This window comes from Peromyscus californicus, unplaced genomic scaffold (assembly GCF_007827085.1).
Source record: "Peromyscus californicus insignis strain IS unplaced genomic scaffold, ASM782708v3 Scaffold_4__1_contigs__length_199733344, whole genome shotgun sequence".
Lineage (NCBI taxonomy): Eukaryota > Metazoa > Chordata > Mammalia > Rodentia > Cricetidae > Peromyscus > Peromyscus californicus.
Window position 1 is genome coordinate 196339481 of NW_026294562.1, and position 24751 is coordinate 196364231.

The window sequence follows — 24751 nt, forward strand, 5'->3', positions numbered from 1 at the left end:
CTCACTGAAACTCCTGTGTATTGCTGTTGTCCTTCCTGCACCAGACCTAAGGGATTTCTGCCCCCACGAGGGGATTCTGCCTGCTCCCAGCATCAGAAAGAATCAAGGGCCTCCTGAAAACTGTGGGTAAAGACCACAATTAAAATCTCATCATTGTTTTGAATAATTTGCAACTGGTGAAAGGTTTATACATATATTCTCAGTTCCAAACATCTGCCCTCCATAGAATGCACAGGTAACATTTAACTGTATATTAATGGAGCCCTAACATGCCATCTCCAACCCACATCCTGGGAAAAAAGCTGCCTCTTTTCTCCTACCAAGTCTTTGGTGTCATAATGGGCATAAGAAGCACACAGCTGTAGTGGACTAAAGGACTCATGTCAGCATTCTGTGTTCAGTCAAAGAAGCACAGTCTGCAAAAGGCACAAAGACAGGAGAAATAATTACCAATGCAAGCCCTGAGGTCATGAAGAGTTTTGGAGTCAAGCATGCCATACTTTGGCCTGGCATTTATGGGAGCTTTTTGCCATGGCCTGAGAGAATGACTGCTAGGGTTTGGACAAGTACCAAAAGAAAGGGTAATGTGCTTAATGACCACTATTTCTCAATCAATGGTGTGACTGGCCTTCTTTACAGAAGTCAACTTCAGCACTCAAGATTATTGCATGTGTGCCTGTACCTGTCCATGTATGTAATAAAAAGGACATTGTCAGGAATAATTCAATCTTCACCAGAAATAACAACCTCAATGATAGCAGATGGAACAGAAATGTTTTCAATAACCATAGGTATTGGAAATGCTGCATAAAGACCATGAATACTAGTTTTGTATTGAGTAGTTCCGAATTTCTACAATTTTTCTGAGACTGTTTATAACTTCAAGTAAGAGAAGCAAACTTATGGTTTCAGATCCTGTATTTTCTGTAATATATATTTTGTGATATATTCATTTTCTCAAGTAAGTTTCCTTTTCTCTCTAGGTTCCCCAAATTTTGCTAACTTTTGCTTTTTTAAGAGTTGACCTTCTTACTTGAGTGTGATTAGGGTCAGATTCTGGCTTTCATTTCCCTGACAGTGAGTGATGGTATATGCTTTGTTAGTGAATATGATTACCACTTAAATTTCATTTAATTTTTTTTTCTCGAGAAAGGGTTTTTCTGTGTAGCTTTGGTGCCTTTCCTGGAACTCACTCTGTAGCCCAGGCTGGCCTCGAACTCACAGAGATCCGCCTGCTTCTGCCTCCCAAGTGCTGGGATTAAAGGTGTGTGCAACCACCACCTGGCTAAAATTGTGTTTTAAAAGGTTAATTTTGGCTTTTCCTAAACTGCATCTTTAAACAAAAAATTTTTTTCATTAAGAAATTTTCTACTCATTTTACATATCAACCACAGATATCCTCTAATCCCTCCTCTTACTTCCCTCCCCAGCTCCCCCCAATCTACCCCATCCCCTTTTCTGAAAAGGTAGGGCCTCCAATAGGGAGTCAGCAAACCCTGGTACATTCAGTTGAGGAAAGTACAAATCCCACCTCCCCCATCAAGGCTGTGCAAGGTGTCCAACCACAGCTAATGGGCTCCAAGGCCAGCTCATGCACTAGGGATTGAGTTTGAGCTCACTGCCAGGGTACCCTGAAATGGACCAAGCTACACAACTGTCTCATTTATGCAGAGGGCCTAGTCTAGTTCCATGCAAGTACCACAGCTGTTGGTCTAAAGTTCATGAGTTCCCACTAGCTTGGTTCCCTTGTCTCTGTAGGCTTCCCAATCATAATCTTGATGCCCTTTGCTCATAGAATCCCTCTTCCCTCTCTTTGACTAGACTCCTGGAGCTCAGATTGGTACTTGGCTGTGGACATCTGCATCTGCTTCCATCAGTTACTTGATGAAGGCTCTATGAGGACAGTTAGGGTAATCACCAGTCTGATTACCAGGGTAGGCCAGCTCAGCAACTCTTTCCACTATTGCTAGTAGTCTAACCTGGGGTCATCCTTGTGGATTCCTAGAAACTTCCCTAGTACCAGGTTTCTCCATATCCCCATGATGTCTCCCTCTATCAAGATATCTTTCACTGCTCTCCTACTCCATCTCTGTTCCAGCTTGACCATCCCATTCCCTTGTTATCTCATCCCCACCCCCTACCCTCTTTTGCCCACCTTGCCCCCAGTTTACTCAGGAGATCTCATCTATTTCCCCTTCCCAGGGTGATCCATGCATCCATCTTAGAGTCCTCCTTATTAACTAGCTTCTCTGGACCTGTAGCTTGCAGTCCCGGTATCCTTTGCTTTAAATCTACTATCCACGTGAGTGAGTACATACCATGTATGTCTTTCTGTGTCTGGGTTAACCCACTCAGGACATTTTCTAGTTCCATCCATTTGCCTGCAAACTTCATGACATCATTTTTCTTCTGCTGCTGAGTAGTACTCCATTGTGTATATGTACAACATGTCCTTCATCCATTCTGCAGTTGAGCAGCATCTATGTTGTTTCCAGGTTCTGGCTATTAAAAATAATGCTATGAACATAGTAGAGCAAATGTCCTTATGGTATGATTGAGCAATCCTTAGAAATGCCCAATTCTTACATATGCCCAAGAGTGGTAGAACAGGGTCTTGAGGTAGATTGATTCCCAATTTTCTGAGAAGTTACCATATTAATTTCCAAAGTGGCTATACAAGTTTACATTCCCACCAATAGTGGAGGAGTGTTCCCCTTGTTGCACATCCTCTCCAATATAACGTGTCATCAGTGTTTTTTATCTTAACCATTCTGACAGGTATAAGATTATATCTCAGAGTCATTTTGTTTTGCATTTCCCTGATGACTAAGGATGTTGAGCAATTCCTTAAATGTCTTTAGGCCATTTGAGAATCTTCTGTTGCGAATACTCTGTTTAGCACTGTAGCCTCTTCTTTTTTGTTATAAACAGCAGTGGAAATTCTAGGGACTGTCTTCCATGTCTGTCAGTCCCTCTTTCTTTATTAAGCATAACTCAGGTTTGAGTCAACATGTAGTTCTCATCCATATTAACGTAGCTCTCATCCACATTAATGTAGCTGGCATCTATGGTGATATTTTATTTGTATCAAAATGTTATTTGTATGTCAATAAATAAAGTTGTCCTGGGGTCAGAGCTATTAGCAAGCCATAGGAAAGCAGGACAGTGGTGGCATACGCTTGTAATCCCACCACTTGGTAGGCAGAGCTAGGTAAGTCTCTGTGTGTTCAGGGATACAGCCAGTATTGGATACATATGCCTTTAATCTCAATACCAATCATGGAAAACCTGGAGGTCTATACAGACAGGCCGTGACGAGGTGGTCATGTGGTTGGGTTTAAAACCAATGAGAAGGCAGAACAGAAATTCTATATAAGGACTTTAACACAGAAAGTAGCTCTAGTTCGGAGAGGTAGGACCACCTCAGGAGGAAGGGTAAGGTTTTAGCTCTTAGCTCTGACCTCCTGGCTTTATTCTTTGCATTGGTTCTATGTTTATTATTTAAAAAGACGGTTGGTTACATCTACATTTGGCGACCAACATGACAAGTAACCATTAAAAACCACTTGGCTTAGCTTGGCAGCAGGTCCGGTTTCCAGCCTGGGTGGACCAGCTCCCTAGCTCGAGCCCAGGTCTGACTGACCCGCAGCTGGAGGTACTTGCAACTGCTACAAACAACTCAGGCCTGGCCTGCCAAACAGGGCCCCTGCCTGTAAAGCCAAGGCTTGATTCGGCTCAAGCGACTACGCTTTCTTGCTCTCTCTCTCTCCCCCCACCTCTGGATTCATACCTCGAACACCAGGTGGCTGTTTTGAAACTCCCTTGGATTTCTACAGTTCTACACAGACTTGGTAAGTCAATTAACATATCTATTTAAAAGAGAATTTTTTTCTACATTAAAAAAATGGGCTTTATGTGTACATTGGAAGAAAATTGGGCTTCGTATGAAATTTTAGGCACTCTGACAATGGAACAACTATATGAGAAGATTAATATTGATCAAATTATTCAGTTTATTACTTTTCTTATCTTCATTTTTTTTTTTTTTTGGTTTTTCGAGACAGGGTTTCTCTGTGTAGCTTTGCGCCTTTCCTGGGACTCACTTGGTAGTCCAGGCTGGCCTCGAACTCACAGAGATCCGCCTGGCTCTGCCTCCCGAGTGCTGGGATTAAAGGTGTGCGCCACCACCGCCCGACTCATTTTATTATTTAAAAAGATAGTCAATTTAAGTGCCAGGATAACAGTCTTAGAAAAACCTGTTAAACCTGTAAAAATGAATTATAGAGAAATTCAAATTCAGACAGAAGAAACTAACAGTGAAGTTGTTTCAAAATTGGATCATAAGGTTACAGAAAGAAAGCCAGTTTTCACACAATCACCCTTAATTTATCCGGTAGCCATACAGCAGCTACCTGGTGAAGAGAATGAACAAAATACTTGGATTCCAATTAAAATGTTAGACTTACGAAGATTTAAGGAGGCAATAGCATCTTATGGCATGCATTCCCCATATGTAAAGCAAATGTTAAACAACTGACCAACTTGTAATAGGATTCTACCAAAGGACTGGCGGGATCTGGCACAAGCTGTTCTTGAACCCGGACAAAATCTCCAGTAGAAAATGTGGTTCAGTAATGAGGCTAAAAATATAGAAAAACAATGGAGGAATAACGGAATACAAGTCTGCCAGGATCAGCTTATTGGAGAAGGCCAATATGCTTCAGTACAAACACAATGTTTATATGATGTCCAAACCCTAGTTTTATGTCGAATGGCAGCCTTGAATGCATGAGACAGAGTTGAGGAACCAGGAAAAAAAAACTGAGTCATTTACAAAGGTTATACAGGGCCCAAAAGAATCTTTCACAGATTTCTTAAAAAGATTCACAGATTTCTTACAACGATTGACTTCAGCAGTACAGAGAATGGTCCTGAATTCAGAAGTTAGTCAGATAATAATTGAATCTTTGGCCTTTGAGAATGCAAATGCAGCATGCAAAAGAATAATCAGGCCGTTAAAGGCAAGATCTGCACCTTTGGGAGATTGGATTAGAGACACAGTTAATGTTGAGTCTTATGACCATGATGATATATGGGAGAAGCAAGTTCAAAAGGTTTGAGAAATGTTAGATGTTTTGGATGTGGAAAGCAAGGACATTTGAAAAGGGATTGTAAACAGGTCATTCCTAGAAATAATGTTTCTTCAAGTAACACTGGCAACAGAATGCCCCTTCCTTCTGGAGTATGCAGAAGGTGTGGGAAGGGAAAACACTGGACCAACAAATGTAGATCAACAAGGGACAGACAGGGTAATCCTTTGCCTTGAGCTTCGGGAAACTACCAGAGGGGCCTCAGGCAAGCCCCCACAGTAAATCCAGTTCAAACCTTTCATGCAGTTGTAGAGGAAACCCCTACTCAAAGCAACTAAATAACCAAATGCCTATTGGAATAAATCATGTTGGTCGGGATGATGAAACAGAGAGAATAGGAAATTCAGGAAAAAACACAAGGAAAATTTTTTGGCAAACTTCTATTAATGAACAAAGACCAAAACTAACAATAAAAATAAATGGTGTTTTGTTGTCTGCTCTGGTAGACACAGGTGCGGACATTACCATAATCGCACCAGAATTTTGGCATCCAACTTAGTCTCTTTAGGAGGCAAACGTTCAACTGTTAGGAATTGGGACCTTATCTCAAGTGAAACAGAGTGCAAGATGGCTCGAATGTCCAGAAGGACAGAAAGGAAAATTAAAACCATATATGGCTAACATAGCTATGAACCTGTTGGGTCGAGACTTGTTACAACAATGGAATACTCAGATTAACATCCCTCCAATCTCAGAAACAAATCATAAACTAGTACATATTTCTGAGAGAAATATTAGAAGATATTATTCTAATGAGTGGTCACCAGCCATCCATGTCATACAAGAAAAGGGCATAACAACTGATAATCTTCCAAAAACACCAACAGCTCTACCTTTAAAATGGTCAACAGACAAGCCTGTATGGGTTCAGCAATGGCCTTTAACAACAGAGAAACTCCAGGCTTTACAACAGCTGATAGAAGAACAGTTAAATGCTCAGCATATTGAAGAATTAACCAGCCCTTGGAATTCTCCTGTATTTGTTATTAAAAAGAAACCTTGTAAATGGAGAATGGTAACAGACCTTAGAGCAATTAACAAAGTAACTCAGCCAATGGGCTCTCTACAATCTGGAATTCCTTTGCCTACTCTGTTACTAAAAGGATGGCCTCTCATAGTTATTGATTTAAAAGACTGTTTCTTTTCAATACACTTACAAGAAAAAGATAGAGAAAGATTTGCTTTCACAGTGCCTACTTATAATAATTCTCAACCGGTTAAAAGATTTCAATGGAGGTCCTCCCACAGGAAATGTTGAACAGCCCAACTCTGTGAGAGTATTTTGTACAACAGCCGTTGGAAGTGGTACACAAAAAATTTCCTAAATCTATAATTTATCATTATATGGATGATATTTTATTAGCTGACTCAAATGCAGATACTTTAGAAAGAATATTTGAAGAAGTAAAGAAAATTTTGCCTTGCTGGGGATCACAAATTGCTCCTGAAAAGGTACAAAGAGCAGATTCTATTAATTATTTAGGACATAAAATAGAGCTATAAAAAATCAGACCCCAAAAGGTGCAAATTAGGAGAGATCAACTAAAGACTCTTAATGACTTTCAAAGATTACTTGGAGACATTTCTCATCTAAGAACTATTGTTGTGGTAAAAAATGATGAACTGAATAATCTGTTCAAAACCTTAGAAGGTGACAAGGACTTAAATAGTCCAAGAGAATTATCACCTGAAGCTGAGAAAGAATTGGCCTTGGTAGAAAAGAAAGTACATGAAGGGCACGTGGATCGTATTTAACCAAAGCTGGATTGCATTTTGGTTATTTTACCTTCTAGGCATTCTCCAACAGACATATTAATGCAGAGGGAAGATAATATATTGGAATGGATATTTTTACCAAATAAACCAAATAAAAAATTAAAAACTTATGTGGAAAAAAATCTCTGATTTGATTTGGAAAGGAAAATTGAGACTTTGTCAATTAGCAGGAATAGACCCAGCAGAAATTGTCACACCTTTAACTAAGGAGGACATTGAAAAATTATGGATAGAAAATGAAACTTGGCAAAAACCTTGCAGTAATTTTTTGGGAGAAATTAACAGCAAATATCCCAAAAGCAATAGAATTGATCTTATAAAGAGAGCTGAGTGGATCTTGCCTCAAATTGTGCAGAAAAACCCATATCTGGAGTTTGTACATTTTATATAGATGCCAACAAACAAGGAAAGGCAGGTTACAAATCAGAAAATTTAAGTAAAGTGGTTCAAAGTCCTTATAATTCAGTTCAAAAATCAGAATTGTATGCTATTCTGTTGGTATTAATGGATTTTTCAGAACCTCTCAATGTAGTAACTGACTCTCAGTATGCTGAAAGAGTAGTATTATATATTGAGACTGCAGAATTTATTCACAATGCTTCAGAATTAACTTCACTATTTACTCAATTACAAGATACAATCAGGAAAAGGAGTCATCCTTTATATATAACTCACATCCAATCCCATACTGGTCTGCCAGGCCCTCTAGCACAAGGCAAGGATAAGATTGATAAATTATTGATAGGAAATGTGCTGGAGGCCTCAGAATTTCATAAAAAAACATCATGTCAATAGTAAAGGTTTAAAAAAGGATTTTTCCATAGCCTGGCAACAAGCCAAAGAAATAGTAAAGAAATGTCCTACTTGTTCCTTCTACAACCAAATGCCATTACCAGCAGGATGTAACGCAAAGGGTACTCAGAGGAATGAAATCTGGCAGATGGACGTGTTTCACTTTGCAGAATTTGGAAAATTAAAATATTTACAACACACCATCGATACTTATTCAGGATTTCAATGGGCAACTGCTTTGAGTTCTGAAAGAGCTGATTCTGTAATCACTCATTTGCTAGAAGTTATGGCCATCATGGGTATACCTGCACAAATCAAAACTGACAATGCACCATCATATGCCTCTGTTAAAATGAAAGAGTTTTTTGCTTATTACAATATAAACCATGTTACAGGTATACCACATAATCCTACAGGTCAAGCGGTTATAAAAAGATCAAACAGAACTCTAAAGGATATGCTAAATAAACAGAAAGGAGTAACAAAAACCCCCAGAAATAGACTACATAATGCTCTATTAACTTTGAATTTTCTCAATACCAATGAGAAAGAAACAACAGCTGCAGAGAGACATTGGATAATAGAAAAAACTACAGAATTAAATCAAACTATATACTTTAAGGATGTGCTGACCTCAGAATGGAAACCAGGATATGTGTTACATTGGGGATGAGGTTTTGCTTTTATTTCTACAGGAGAAGATAAGCTGTGGGTACCATCAAAATTGATAAAGGTTCGATTTGAACAAGAGAGACCTCTTAATTAGAGGAGGTGATAGTTCATCAACTATCATGAACATCCAATTTAAACTAACCTATACCAGTAACACATGCCTTTTCATTTAATCAGATAACTTGCCAAAAAGGGACATCCCAAAAAAACCTTGGGGAAAGGTTTTTGTTTTTGTCTTTTAGGAGAATGAAGGTTAAGGAATTTGAAGAACAGTGGACAAATGAAGAAAAAGGGACAAATCATCTATCCCAGGAAACAAGAGTGAAATGGCGTATGTGTATGTTATCTAAAAAATTTTATGTCTTCCTAAATGTTTGTTTCTGCTTTTCTTTAAAGATTTAACACTATTGGTCTTCTAATAGTCCCAGTTCAATTAAAATTTAAAGCTGACTTTGGAGTTGCAGAATGGCTCTCTCCTTCTTTAAACTCAAGCATGTTGTTAACAGGAAACTGCAAACTCCCTGTATCATGCCAGAAGAAAAGAGCCATCTTCTGCTATGGGACAGGAGAAAAGCCAAATTAATTAAGGGACTATTCTATTACTAATCTCAACTCTTTGATTCTATTCTGATTCTTTAAACTTTTCTTAAAGTATGAATTTTATATCAAAATTTACAAGATTAATATATATAGATATATATAGATATATAGATATATAGATATATACGTTTTAAACTTTGTTAATATATGAATGGTCATATAGAATACTAACTAATTCTAAAAAGAAAAAAGGCTTCAATTACCTGCATATATATGTCTTTGTGTTCGAGTCTCTTTTCAGTTTTTTGCAGGAAATTACGGCCAGGCCTAACATCAACTGAAGTCTCCAGGAAAAAGAGGGGGCCCCACAACAACAACAATTCGCCGTGGACAACAATAACATCACTAAACTGACAAACATCATATACAGATCAGCTTTGAACTACAAGGTGCTCAGAGCAATTTTGAGATGACTAGCTGAGATGATCCAGTCTCAAAGACTACTTGAATAAGGATTTGAGATAAACCCTGAACTTTGGCATTATACACAGACTGGATAATGAAGGATATAGTTACCTTTCCTAGAATTTGACAATTAACCTAAAATTTTTCTTTTCAGGATAAAGATACCTTCACCCATACCCAGCAGGAAGCAATTTCAAGAATAAGACGCCCACATGCCCAAAGAGGTAGTGTGGTGCGGGTGGGTTTTTTTTTTTTTTTTGTCTTTTAATGGGGTCTGGGATAATTTTCATTGATTAGGGGGGTTGGTTACAAGTTGCTGTCAAGGGTTAGGAAAAGGGCTAAGCAAAGGAGATAAGATTTAAGGTTCTTGTTTAAAAAAAAAAGAAAATAGCCGGGCGGTGGTGGCGCACGCCTTTAATCCCAGCACTCGGGAGGCAGAGCCAGGCGGATCTCTGTGAGTTCAAGGCCAGCCTGGACTGCCAAGTGAGTTCCAGGAAAGGCGCAAAGCTACACAGAGAAACCCTGTCTCGAAAAACTGAAAAAAAAAAAAAAAGAAAATAAAAATGTAAATACATTGGATTGGATTGTTTTATATTGTATACAAATTATATAAATTGAAATTGATATTGTTAGAAAATGCTATATGTATATTTCTAATTGTACTTATTCTGTTCATTTAACAATGTAATGCAATTTTCTGATCTTTGAAATAGTTATGACCAACTATTAGGATATAAAGAAATGAAAGCTAGTAGTTAGACATTATAATAGAACTTGTAGTCACATTAGGTATGTTTTCAAGATTGAGTAGATATATTTTAGATAGACAGGTTATCTTCAAACCCTTCAGAGATCTACAGAATATGACATTTAAAATGTTTTAATAACTTAGAAAATTTTTCTTTTTTGTTATGACTATGAGACATGTCAGCTCCTGGCAGTACCAATCTACTTCAGAGAATATATGGGCATTAAAAAAACTGCATATGGAGTTAACTTTCATTGTGGCAAAAGTTAGCCACTGAACAACAAAGTATCCTTAAATCAACTGACACACAAGACAGACAGGACATGAAACAAAGGACTCTTGCCAAAACAAGTGTGGTTATGGCTTTATCAAAAGGCATCTTCTGAGGCCAGGACAATATGGCACCATCCCTGAAGTGGCCTTTGCAATCCAGGAAAGGTACAGTGCCCTTTTCTTCAAAGGCAGCTGAACAGGCAGTGGGCCGATGGCTTCTGATGTGCAATGGGACAGTAGCTGAAACAGTTATTCTTGAAGACTAATTAAGCTCACGCCTCTCAATAGTAGAATGGCATTTTCAATAGATGGATGTGGAGAAGAACGGGATGCTGAGATGAAGCCACATACACACATAGCCAAGAAGAATGGACAGCTGAATTAAAATACCATCAACAATTTCCAGAATTTAAAATCCTGAATCATGACATGACACTAGTGGAATTCAGGTGTTTCTGGTACATGGACTGCTCTCACCCAATGTGAGGTTGAACTGTTGACCTTGTGTACATCCTACTTCACAAATGAGTCTGTCAGATACGCTATGCCTACAGGCTGAAGATGATGCCCCAACACTGCGGAGAAACCTCAGATAATTGTGCAGGCAGCTGGCTGTTTCTGTCAACTCACAATTTTTTGGAAGTTGCTTGCATGTACTTCCTGTTTTTATTTTTGTTAGCTAATATTATTTCCTTCTTGGGTCTCTGAGGGAGTTAAAGATTAGTTAGTCATAGTTGAAGATTAATTAGGATAGAAAGTGAATTAGATACAATAGGATAGATAATGGAATTATTTTTTCTGAATTTGTCAAATACAAATGAACTAGACATTGTTTAGGTATTTATTACTTGTATATATTGTATATAGTTATTGTACTTTTGTATATAGTTTTTCTTATGTTAGTTATAAGCTTTTTCCTTTTTTTATTAAAATAGAAAAGGGGAATTATGGTGACATTTTATTTGTATTAAAATAAATAAAGTTGCCTGGGGGTCAGAGCTATTAGCAAGCCATAGGAAAGCAGGACAGTGGTGGCATACGCTTGTAATCCCACCACTTGGTAGGCAGAGCTAGGTAAGTCTCTGTGTGTTCAGGGATACAGCCAGTATTGAATACACATGCCTTTAATCTCAATACCAATCATGGAAAACCTGGAGATCTATACAGACAGGCCGTGAGGAGGCAGTCATGTGGCTGGGTTTAAAACCAATGAGAAGGCAGAACAGAAATTCTATATAAGGATTTTAACACAGAAAGTAGCTCTGGTTCGGAGAGGTAGGACCATCGCAGGCGGAAGGGTAAGGTTTTAGCTCTTAGCTCTGACCTCTTGGCTTTCTTCTTTGCATTGGTTCTGTGTTTCTTATTTTAAAGACGGTTGGTTACATTTACAGGCATCTTAGTCATTCTCTCCAAAGGAATACCTAAAATGATGTTAGTTTGTGGGTTAAAAGATTTTCCGAGGTATTTTGGATGTAAATTAATTTGCTATCCTCAGAGAGTGGGAAGAGATGTGATCTTGGTTGCATTTGCCTCCTGAGTGTCTTCCAGGTCATTACTATCAGCCCCAAAGCCTCAGAGATAGGCATAGTTTAAGGTGAATATTACCAAGTCGTGAACATGAAGGACACCATCACCATCATGGTCCCCATGTCTGTCACTGGAAAAATATGGCAACAAAAGTGACATTAACAAAGAAGCTTGTGGCTATCATATAGCAATCCCCAGTTTATGTTAGGTAGTTACTATACATACCACTGGTAGCAGTCTGAGATCTTCTGTGTGGAGGGCTCATGTTCTGTGCCAGCACCTTCATGGTCTTCACCCTGCACATGAACAAGCAGGAAGTAAAATATATTCATGGAACTCATGTCTCCTCCAGATGCTCCCTGGAAGCCCACATTACTTGGAACATTCTAGTCTTGATGAGTACTTTTTTGTCTCTCTATATTATCTCCTGCATCTTTCACATTTGTTTTTCTCTTTTCTTATAATTTTTTTTTTAAGAAACCCAGTTAGGGCTGTTGAAAACTTTGACACTGGTCACTTGGTGCTTCCCAATGGCAAGTCCCTGCATCTTCATCAGCCAATTCTTCAAACTGCCTGAGCCCTGTTTGATTGGATAAAGAATAAAAAGCACCCCTCAAATCTTTAAAGTATTTTAATTGAATATGTTTTCATAGAGATGTTTTATCTATGAATCACTCTCAGAATATAAGTAGCCCTATGGAACTATGATATCACAGGATCATGATAAATAAACACAGTGGGGTTTCTGCTCCAAAGTAAGTCATACAATGAGCAGCAATCACAAGTAGCCTGCTCTCATCCTAATGTTTAATTTACTGATATGGTCGTGTCTGCTGTGGGGGGATGGGGAGCTTGCAATGACTTCCAATGTCAAGCAATGAGGCAGTCTGTAACTTATAGACATGTCGCAACTCAACTTCAAGTTTTGTTTCATGTATTACACAGATGAGTCTTAGAATTTTAGAAAATGTGTGACAACAAATTAGACACTGTTAAGTCTTCTAATCAAGAAATAGAAGCCGCTTTCGGGTCTTGGCTCCAAGATGACCAAAAAAAGAAGAAACAACGTTCGGGCCAAAAAGGGCTGCGGCCATGTGCAGCCAATCCGATGCACGAACTGCGCCCGGTGCGTGCCCAAAGACAAGGCCATTAAGAAGTACGTCATTTGGAACATTGTAGAGGCCGCTGCTGTCAGGGACATATCCGAAGCAAATGTCTTCGACGCCTATGTGCTTCCCAAGCTCTATGTCAAGCTGCATTACTGTGTGAGCTGTGCTATTCATAGCAAGGTAGTCAGGAATCGATCCTGTGAAGCCCGCAAGGACTGGACACCCCCACCACTATTTAGACCTGCTGGTGCTGCACCATGATCTCTACCAAAGTCCATGTAAAGAGATGGCTTCATAAAGACAGAAGAAAAAACACCTTGGAAAAATAAAATGGGACCTAACCAAAAAAAAAAAAAAAAAAAAAAAAAAAAAAGAAATAGAAGCCATCTGACTTCTGTCTCAGAGACATGTATAGCATTCTGTTCAGCTGTAGAGTAAATTCAGTTTCAGAGAGAGAAGGGAAGCGAAGAGAGAAATATGTATGGCATTGTAGAAGTGATGACGTTCATTTATAAAGTGTTTTGGAAATAATATAATGTGTCTGAAACACTCCAACCGATATATAGAATAAACTGTAGCACAACAAAGGAAAACATAGAACTATATGATTAGTAGCACCAAGAAGCAGACAAGTAATTCTATTGTTTTCCAACAGTTTTCATTTTTTTTTCTTTTTTTTTCGAGACAGGGTTTCTCTGTTTAGCTTTGCGCCTTTTCCTGGAACTCACTTGGTAGCCCAGGCTGGCCTCGAACTCACAGAGATCCGCCTGGCTCTGCCTCCCGAGTGCTGGGATTAAAGGCGTGCGCCACCACCGCCCGGCTTCCAACAGTTTTCTATGAGTAAACCACATCATTCTTAGATAATCCGAAACATTAACTGGAATTCATGAGTTTACCTGTATTTACCAGCATATATGCAGTGCTCACAGAGTCCTGAATAGGGTGCCAATGCTGTGCAACTGCATTAACAGACTTGTTAAATACCAGGTATATACTGAGAACTGAATCTGCATGTTTTTATAGATTTGTTGTTTGTTTTGGTTTTGGCAAGTGTTACTATGGTCTGGGTACCTTCAAGGGTCTAAGATCTTGGTATAGAGTCAAGCAGGTACTGTTACAGATTCCCAGAATGACTCCATATATGGCAATGCTCACCCCAATCCTTGTGGCAGAACTTCTGCTACTATGACAAACACCTGATAGGGACAACTTAAAGGAGGAAAGATCTGTTTTAACACATAATTTTTGAGATTTCTGTCAATGGTCACCTAGATCCTATGCTTTTAAATGTTTATCAATAAAACAACCTTAGTACAGTATAAGAGCATTGCAGAAGCCTCATATCTCTTGGCAGAGAATAAGCAGAGAGGAGGAATGGGAAAGAACAACTACCAAATACCATTCATAGGCATGAGACAAGAACCATATCATCAAAGAGGCCTATGGAAGTTTGCATAGGTATGGCCCCATAGACTCAAGTATTTTAATGCTTGGCCCATGGGGAGTGGCACTAGTAGTAGGTATAACCTGGCTGCAGTAGTTATAGCCTTGAAGTAGGCTTTTTGGAAGTGTATAACTTTGGCGGCAGGCTTTCAGGTTTCAAATATGATCAAGCCATGCCCAGTGTGATGGTTAACATCCTGTTTTCTGCAGATCAAGATGCAGAACTCTCAGTTTCTCCAGCATCATGTCTGCTTGCATGCTGCCATGTTTCTTGCCAAAACAATAATGGACTACACCTCTCAAACTGTAGGCCAGGTCCAATTAAAAGTTTTCCTTTATAAAAGTTTCCATGGTCATGGTGACTTTTCAAAGCAATAGAAACCCTAACTGAGACAGAAGTTGGTACCAGGGACTGGGGTATTGGCCTTATATTATTGACCATGTTTTGTTGTTGTTGTTGCAGCAATATGGATTTTGGGGTTGTGGTTTAGAAAAGGAGTTGAATGTTTTAAGTTGGGCTTAATGGGCCATCCTATTAGGAACATGGAATAGAACGATGCTGAGGGTGACCTGAATTGTGGGGGCCTGGCTCAGAGATTTCAGGGGAGAAGAATGCTAGTCTGTGGCTTAGAGACTGGTCTTGTGACATTTTGGTGAAGAATGTGGCTACCTCTTACTCTTGTTTAAAAAGTTGGCTTGAGGATAAAGAAGAATTTTGGATTAATTGCATTGGCAGAGGAAATTTCAAAACAGCCTAGCATAGATTCTGTCCCATGGTTATCAGTATTAACTAATTAGATTTGTATTAATTAGATCTGTAATGAAAAGAAGCAACCTGAGCAAGGAAAAATACAAAATGTACAGATTGAGGATAAAATGGGCACCAGGAAGTGAAATGGATTTGCATTGGAGACTGCAAAATGTTGGGGATGCCACTGCTGTGGAGCATGAGTCAAAGAAAGCTGTTAATAGGGAATGGAACCAGCCCAAGAGAAAGAAGTGTGTCTCAGTCAAAAAGCTAAAAGGAGTTTGTAGCTGGAGAGTTTCTCTCCAGCTCCCGCCAAGCTCCAGCAGTCTCCCAGCCCACTTATAAAATAAACACACAGACTCTTATATTATTTAAACTGTTTGGCCTAATGGTTCAGGCTTCTAGCTATCTAGTTCTTAAATCTTAAATTAACCCATTTCTATAAATCTATACGTTGTCACATGAATCATGGCTTACCAGTATCTTACATGTTGGTACTCATGGCGGTGGCTGATAGCGTCTCCTGACTCAGCCTTCCTGTTCCCAGAATTCTCTTCTCTGCTTGTCCTGCCTATACTTCCTGCTTGGCTACTAGCCAATCAGCATTTTATTTATACAGAGCAATATCCACAGCAGGAGTTGGAGATCTAAAGAGCACTTTGACATCGGATATGAAGATAGAGTATGGAGTTTGCCCAGTTTGTTTTGGGTCTTGCTTTGGTCATGAATTTCCTCACTATGATTCTTTCCCTATGTTTTGAAAGGGTAATGTATATCCTGTTCCATTATATGTTGGAAGTATGTGATCTGTTTTTTTTTTTTTTTTTTTGATTTTTGGTTTTGATTTTATAGGGGATTATAGTTAAAAGATTGCATAAAATTTAAGAGATTTTGAACTTTGGACCTTTAAACATGATTGAGACTGTGATAGATTATAGGACTTTTGAAGTTGGACTAAATGCATTTTTGCACTATGATATTGCTACAAACTTACAGGGGCCAGGGAGTAGAATGTGGTCGTTTGAATGTAACTGGCCCACATAAGCTCATAGGAAGTGGCACTATTAGGAGGTGTGGCTTTTTGGAGTAGGTATAGCCTTGTTGGAGGAACTGTGTCACTGTGGAGGTGGGCTCTTAGGTCACATATATGCTCAAGTCATGCCCAGTGTCACAGTTTACCTCCTATTGCCTGCAAGATGTAGCCAACTTCCCAAATTGATAAATTTCAGTAGATGCAAGTTGTTTTTTCTTTCTTTCTTTCCTTTTTTTTTTTTCTCTTGCTGTGAATTCATCATTGCTAAGGATGAGGAATTCTGAGGCCTGGGCTCATTTCCCCAGACCTGTTCTGATGAGGGTGCCTGCTATGTACTTTTAGTTTTGGAGGTCCATGGTCACCTGACACCATCTATATAAATTTCCTACTTAAAACTATTCTTTGATTCCTGATTCACTTCTCCTACCCAAATTTATGGATTGAAACATTCAGAAGTTGAGTATCTTAGTTAGGGTTTCTATTGCTATGAGGAGACACCGTGATCACAACTCTCATAAAGGAAAACATTTAGTTTGGGTGGCTCGCTTACAGTTCAGATGTTCAGTCCATTATCATCATGGTGGGACATGGCAGAGTGCAGGTAGACGTGGTGCTGGGAGTACTATATCTTCTAGGCAAGAGGAAGTGGTCTGAGTGTCACTCTGAGGGAAGCTTGCAGAAAGACCTCAAAGTCTACCACAAGAGTGACACACTTACTCCAACAAGGCCACACCTACTTCAACAAAGTCATACTTCCTAATAGTGCCACTCTATTTGGGGGTTATTTTGTTTCAAACCAACATAGTGGTTAGAGGCAGCTATCTCCCCTCAGAAAAGCAGAGCGAAGAGAATTTTAGGGCAAGAGCAGTAATGGTTGAGGTTGGAGAAAACAGAGGAAATTAGGTTAAAAAAGAAATGGAAGGGATGAATAGGTGGCTCAATGGTTAAGACTGTTGGCTAATCTTCCAAAGGACCCTAGTTGAACTCCTAGCAACACCAGTTCCAGACAATCTCAATTTGTTTTCTAGCATTTCTGAGCACTGCATGCAGGCACTGCACATAAATAACCCCAGGCAAAACATTCAGACCCCAATGAATTTAAAAGTTTTAAAAGAGAATATACATCAAATATGATTCTTAAAATATTATAGAACACTTAAGCCTGAGTATGTGAGGAGAGACTTTAACCTAATCCCTTGCTAGAGCCAGAGGTGAAAACAATTACTTTTATACAATATCGAGTATCAGTAACCACTGTGCACATGCGTAGGAATGACTTTCAAATAGACACTTTCATAAATTGTTTATAATTTAATATAGTATCAAACATAATAACCCTTGTTTCCTAGATGCATTTAACTCCTTTTCCTTACAATTAAGACTTTGCTTTGTCCTGTAGGATAAATGTAACCATCAATATCTACCAGCTACAAACCACAAGACTACACAAACATGAGCTACCTGTAAGAGTATACTAGTACAATAGTGGCATAAATATTATGGAATTAACTAATTTTGCTTGGATTTAGGGCCTACTGTATGAAGTGGAACCAATACCTGATTCTGCTTAAAGTGGCCAAGAACGTGAAATAACTTATAAGCCTATGGGAAAAACATGTTACTGGTCAAATAAAGAATCATAGCAATAAATTTATTCCTAGTGGTACATTCTTATACCCATAAATCAGTGCCTCACTCAGACCACCAAAAAGTGGCTTTGTCTTGCAATAGATGAGAACTACCACATATAACCACAATTATACAATAAGTATAGGAGAGACTCTGGAACACTCAATCCAGACTCTGGAATACTCAATCCTAAATAGGATGTCTTCATCATAGTCCTCCCTTCATGGGTCAGGGATCTATGTGGAAAAGAAGATGGAAAGATTTTAAGATCTAGAAGTAATAGATGACTTAAAAAAATATCCTCCAGACACAACAGCACCAATGGACATATGAACTCATAAGGGACTGTGACAGCACACATACCTGTACAAGTTCAAGCCAAATGTTCCAACACTGAGAGGGAGAGTGGACGATGGAGTCTCACTTCGGGGTATGTTCCATTCCCAGACTAGCTGATCAAAATGAAATAAACTTAACAGAATTTTTGTAGATTTTTATGTCATTTTTTTTTGTTGTTGTTCTGTTATTTTGTTGTTCTATTAGTCTTTTGCCTTGCTTGTTTTGATTTCTACTTCAGTGCTTTCATGTAGATTTTTAGTGTGATTTTTATTTGTTTCTTTTTGGAAGAGAGAGAAAACGAACATAAAGTTGGGTGAGTATCAAAGTTGAGAGGATATAGGAGAAATTAAGGGGAGAGAAAACAATCAAAATATATGATTTTTTATCAATAAATAAAACAGAGCAGTTGTAAAAGAAAATTATTTTTATTTCATTCACTGATATATCAAAAGCCACAGATAAGTCAGAAAAAATAATTGAAAGTAAATTGATATAAATATCAATAATTTCTTAAAATAAAAAGTTAGTCACCTAAAATACTAAAACTAATAAAGTAGAAGCAACTTCGCTAAAGCATTTTCTATTGTTTTCAAATAACAGTTTAAAATTAGAAATTAGCACTGTAATAGGTTTTCACTGTTGACTGGAATATTCATAATGAGCACACTATTCACAGTCTGAAGGGGATGAATAAGGAAGACATGGTGTCATGTTTATGAACACAGAAACATGTCCACATTCATTATACAAAGGAGTACTGTGTTAACAAGGTTCCATGTGATATGACTTTTTTTTTTTTTATAAAATATGCAAGTTTCTGAACTGAACACTGTACAACTGTACAGATGCTTTTAAATTACAGGTTGGTGATGATGTTAGGAACTTTTCTGTTGTTCATGCAGAGATGGCAGAAGCTGGATGCACTGGGGTCACAGCTCATAAGCAAGAAGAAGCTGACTGTGGAGAAACTTCCAGTGAGTAACAGACACACTCAGCAGCAACCAAGTGAGATTAATGAAAAGACTTAAACAGTTGATCAAGATGCAAGAAAATGGATAACGGCAAACAAATGTACTGGCCAGGAAAAGGACAGTTTTTTTGTGGCTTTGGACTCAGGGGTGGATGTGTAGGAGACCTTGGTCCTGGGAAAATGAGTTGCATTTTCTGCTTATGCTTTGGAGTATGAGCCCACAGCTATTGGCCCAGAGCATAAGCCTGACACACAGAATGTCTAGAAACTATAAACTAGCAAATGCAGATTTCCACTTTCTTTCCTTGGAGAACAGGCCCACAGTAATCATAATCTCTTTTTTTTTTTTTGGTTTTTTGAGACAGGGTTTCTCTGTGTAGCTTTGCGCCTTTCCTGGAACTCACTTGGTAGTCCAGGCTGGCCTCGAACTCACAGAGATCCAGCTGACTCTGCCTCCCAAGTGCTGGGATTAAAGGCATGTGCCACCACTGCCCGGCCATAATCTCTTAAGTACATGATGTTAGTGTTGTGTCTTCCAGTTATTTACTCAGGAAAAGCCATACTCAAAGGGAGATGAAGGATTCAGCCCAAGTGCATAAGGCACCACTGTACCTGGGAATTTTGCCTTTAAAAATCTGCCCACATGGAGTCACTATGGTTGATAGCGTTGGCCTGGAAGGCACTCAGGAAGCTGATACTGCCAACAGACACACCCCTGCCTACTCTGGAGATAAGAGGAATTGACCTTCAAAATCTCCTAAGAAGTCTTTCAACGCGAAAGCTGCCATTGTGTGGGGCACTCCTCCACACAACATAGTAAAGAAGCTCAACACAATCAAGTGTTGAAGAATCACATCTGTGGGCTTTAATCTGAACCCCATGAAGGGAAGAATCAATAATGGCAAGGGGAGACTGATTTTCTGTAACTCCAAAAACAGTCTGTGACAACGTGATCATTCCTTTAGCCACCTCACTGGATACCATGTGTTGGGTCCTGCTATCTGATCCTTCTTGGGAAGGTTAGAGCTGCAATTCATGACCCAAGTCAACAAAACAGCATGCGTTCTCCTGTCATTCTTCTCAAGGAAGACTTGGTTGACTGATCTTTCTTTTAAAGTCTCTAAGATGTTCCAATATTTCTAAAAGTACCCAACTTGTAGAAAGCCCTTCCGTGGATGCAGACCATATGGTAAATTTTATTCCGCAGTACCCTAGGCAGACAATATGCTTACTTTGATTATAAAGATGAAGAGACTTGAGTTCAGCACAAAGGATAAAGTGAATGTAAATCCATGCTCTGAATAAAGGAGCAGTAGGGTAACAGAGATGTCAGGATCCATCATGCTGCTTTAACTGCTAAGTAATTCTAACATCTGGTTATATATCTGCAATGTATTATAAGTCCCTAATATCTTTCTCACTTGTGGCTTTTAAAATTTACTCAAAAATGTCCATTTAGTATGATTTAAGGATTTTTCAGGTCAATACCAATGAGGCATGAATGTTTACATACCCTAAGAGAAGTTGGCAGACAGGGACATACTGCTTCAGGAGCCTGCTGGGTGATGAGCCACGTGCACCCAAACAGTGTTGTCTCCTACAACAACTGCAAAGGAAAACCACACTTGATTTTATAATAAAAACTAAATTACTGGTGTTGGAGATATTATACGATAAAGAAAAGAAAATCAAATTAAGAAAAAGCGAAAGTTAAAAAAAACAAAACAAAAACAAACAAAACAACAACAAAAACCCCTAGTATCCCAGTATGTGCTTAATAATCTTTTCGTGACCTCAACTTTTTGAAATATATATCAGATCATTAATAAGTTCGTGTAAGATACCAAGAAATTACTACCAGGCATTGAGTACAAACCTGTAATCTCAGCACACTTGGGAAGTAGAGGCAGGAAGTTCACAAAAGTTCAAAGCCAGATGGCGCTACATGAGACCCTGTCTCAAGAAAACAAAATTTTACATTTAATATTGTTAATTTTAGATCACACATTAATGTAGTAACAATTCTTGCATGAAGTAAACTGTTATACATTATATATGAGTAGAGAATAGAAAAAATGAGATGTGTGGAATCGAGCTGATCAAGATCTCATCCAGCATGCAGAACTGGAATAGGAGATAATTTCTGTGGCAGATTCCAGGTCTAAATGTGTCTGGATTCTGAATTAGATATCAGGTGCTTGGTTGGAAGTAATGTACTGGATGTAGTCCAGGGATGGTTAAAGAGGGACAGGAAAAAGAGGAACAGGCTCAGTGGTATAACTTCTGAGCCCTGGAGGAGCTTGCATGTGTTGGTATATTTGGTGTTGGTGGGTTGGGAGTTGGCAACCATATCAGAATTGACAGTTCTCAGTTACAGTCACTGACTTTACATGGGATGGACATATCTGTTCACCTAGAGATATGACCAAGAGTTGTCTTTCAGCAAAGCACAAAACTTAGTATATCATCTGAGACCATCCTGAGTGTTCATGCTTGAACATTAATGGAGACCTGACCCCAACATTGAGAAGTAAATAAATGCTCAAATACTATAGACTAAAGAGTCAAGATGTCCGAAAAAGGGAGAATATTTAAGGAGGCAGAGAACTAATGGAGGGTCAGTAGGGGTAAAGAAAAGTGAAGAGGTAACAATATAACAAAGTAAAATGATATATACATATGAAAACGTTGTAACAAGGGTCTACCACTTATTTGACCACCCAATACCCCAAAACCAGTAGCCTTCTTGGACTGGAAACGTAACAAATTATTTTTTCCTGCTAATAGGTTTAGCTTGGAAAATGTAAAATTGTTCCACTTCCCTCTCTTTTAATATATATCATTTTTATCTTAGTGTTCAATTGCTAAGAAGAGACACTAGGATGATGGCAACACTTAGAAAAGAAAAATTTTAACTGGGGTTAGCTTACACTTTCAGAGGTTTAGTTCATGATCATTATGGTGGGAAGCCTGGTGGTACGCAGGCAGACATGATGTTGGAGGTGTAGCAGAATATTCTACATCTGTATCTGCAGGCAGCAGAAAGTGAGAGACAGACCGGGTTTGAGCATTTGAAACCCCAAAGCAAACGCCCAGTGACAAACTTCCTCTGACAAAACCATACCTCCTAATCCCTGTCAAGTAGGGGGACTCTCTAAAGACCAATCAAGCATTTAAATATATGAGATTATGGGGGCCATTTTTTATTAAAACCACCCATTCCACTCCCAAGTCCCCATAGGCTTGCAAATACATCAAAAAAATGTATTCAATTCAACTTCAAAAGACCCCATAATCTACAACAGTTTCAACATGGTTTAAAAGTCCAAAGTCTCTTCTGGGGCTCATGGCAATCTCTTCAATGTAACCCCTTGTAAAATCAAAATAAAAAAGCAGATCATATACAATGGCATGGAATATACATTACCATTCCGAAAGGGAGGCAAGGAAGGATAATTCTGGACCAAAGGACTACAAACCAGCAAGGCAAACTCCCAATTCTACATCACCATGTCTGATGTCAAAGCTCTTCAGATATCCAACCCCTTTCAGCTTTGTTGACTACAACACACTTCTCTCTCTTGGGCTGCTCTCCCTTTTAGCACTTTTTTTTTTCTTGACAGGTATCCCACATTCTGGTATCTCCATCTTGGGGTCTCCAAAGCAATAAAGGCTTCACATTCCCAGTTTCATGTAAATCATTTCTGGGCCTCCATGGAGGGATATCACTCACACACATCTGGCCTCAGCAACTTTTCCTAGCTGCAGAGGGAGATGTCACAACCCCTTTCCTGTATCCTGGACTCGAAAAGTCAGATATGGTCAAATCTGCCAAATTCTGCTGCTTGCAGGAGGTGGAATGTGGGCCCCTCATCCAATTACATGTACATCAACTTTCTTTTTGATCATTTCCTTTATTCCTTAAGCTTTTAATTTCTTTTCACAAGTTGGAAACTTTGCTGGGAAGAGTCATGCACTGAGGTCACTTCATTTATTATATTTAGCATCATTTTTTAAACATTTTATCTCCTTCAACACTAGACTCAGGGTCTACATTATACTTCCTGGTGCTCCTTTTCTCCTCAAACTGTACATTTCCTTACTCAGCTTGTTACTTTTCATTAGAGAACTGCATTGGAGTGCCCACAAATCATGAGACAGAGTCAATAATCTCTGATGTCATTAATCCAAACTTCTTCAATTTAGTCTCTGGAAGACTTTTAGGGCAGGGGTAGAAAACAGGCACATTATTTGCCAAAATATCACAAGAACAGACTCTAGGCCACTTACTAATATTCTTCCCCTCCGAAACTTTTGAAGTGAGCTTCCACATTTCAAATCACCCTCAGCACTATCTTTTATGTTCCTACTAGGATGACCCATTAAGACCTACTTTAATATATGTCTAGTTCAAGGTCCCCAAATCTTCCACATTCCCCAAAACATTGTGAGGCCTGTAATAGCAATGCCCCAATCCCAGGTACCAGCCCCTGTCTTAGCCGAAGTTCAATCTTTGTAAGAGACAACATGTCCATGACTAATCTTAAAAGCATTTAATTGGAGTTTGTCTCTAGTTTCAGAGGTTTAGTCCATTATCATCATGGCAGGGAAGCATGGCAGCATGCAGGCAGACATGGTGCTGTAGAAGTAACTGAGTTCTACACTAGGATCTGCAGGTAGCAAGAACAGAGAGCCACGGGGCTTGGCTTGGGTTTTCGAAACTTCAAAGAGCACCCCTAGTAACACTTCTTCTAGAATGCCACAACTCCTTATACTTTCAAATATTGTGGCTCCCTGACCAAGCATTGAAATTTATGAGCCTGGGGAGCCCATTGTTTGGTAAACCCAATCATCTGGTTTATAGGCCTATGCTTTGTGGAAGAAATATCCAAAGATGTGGGACTTTTGGTTGGGAATATTATTGAATGCTGTAACTAGAACTTATGGACACTTCTAGTGTGAGCATAGATGTCAGCAATGCTGAGAAAAAATGCAAAGTATGGAAGCATAGCTCTTGAGATTTCATAAGAAAGCAGGACTCTATTACCAACTATGCTAGAGGCCATTTATGTGATATATTGGCAAAGAATCTAGCTGATTTCTGGCCGTTGCCAAGAATTTTCTTGACATTGCATTACGAAGGAATGGACTGATTTCTATGGGAAATCTTCAAAATAGCACATTATTTTGTGGCATTGTTATCACTGATTACTTGTCAGTCTGCAATGAAAAACAAAAACATTCAACACAGAAAGAAGCATTCTGGAGAGCAAAACAGCACAGAGAAGCATAAGACTACAGTCAAGGCCAATATTGAAAAGATAATTGTTAAAATGATTAGCACTGTATGTAGGAGCTTCAGGCTGTAACAATAAGATGACCTGACGGCAGAACTCCAAGAGCTAAGGCTCCTTTTAGAGTGGTGCAACTTTAGAGTTATTCTGCCCCAACAAACCAAATAGGGAGGATTTTCACCACCTCGTGTATACAGAAGCTGCTGCAGCAACTGACCCAATGAAGGAAAGCTTTCATCCCAA

The 24751-nt window shown here is 38.9% G+C and overlaps 2 protein-coding genes across 3 annotated transcripts in view; one reads left to right on the forward strand and one right to left on the reverse strand.

Moving 5' to 3' along the window:
* LOC128093941 (vomeronasal type-1 receptor 4-like) overlaps positions 1–22146 on the reverse strand; it is a 60446-nt gene extending 38300 nt beyond the window's left edge. The window contains exons 1-5 of one of the 2 annotated variants that reach the window (XM_052711857.1): positions 21091–22146; positions 18269–20820; positions 13781–18141; positions 12169–12239; positions 6–2502 (exon numbers count right to left, since the gene is read on the reverse strand). The gene's annotated coding sequence lies outside the window, so the exon portion shown is untranslated. The remainder of the gene's footprint in view (positions 1–5; positions 2503–12168; positions 12240–13780; positions 18142–18268; positions 20821–21090) is intronic. The other variant, XM_052711858.1, reaches the window with a different exon arrangement.
* LOC128093943 (40S ribosomal protein S26-like) lies at positions 12256–13414 on the forward strand. The gene has a single exon (XM_052711861.1). The coding sequence runs from the start codon at positions 12987–12989 to the stop codon at positions 13311–13313; it is 327 nt and encodes a 108-aa protein (XP_052567821.1). The 5' UTR covers positions 12256–12986; the 3' UTR covers positions 13314–13414.
* Positions 22147–24751: the final 2605 nt, after the last annotated feature.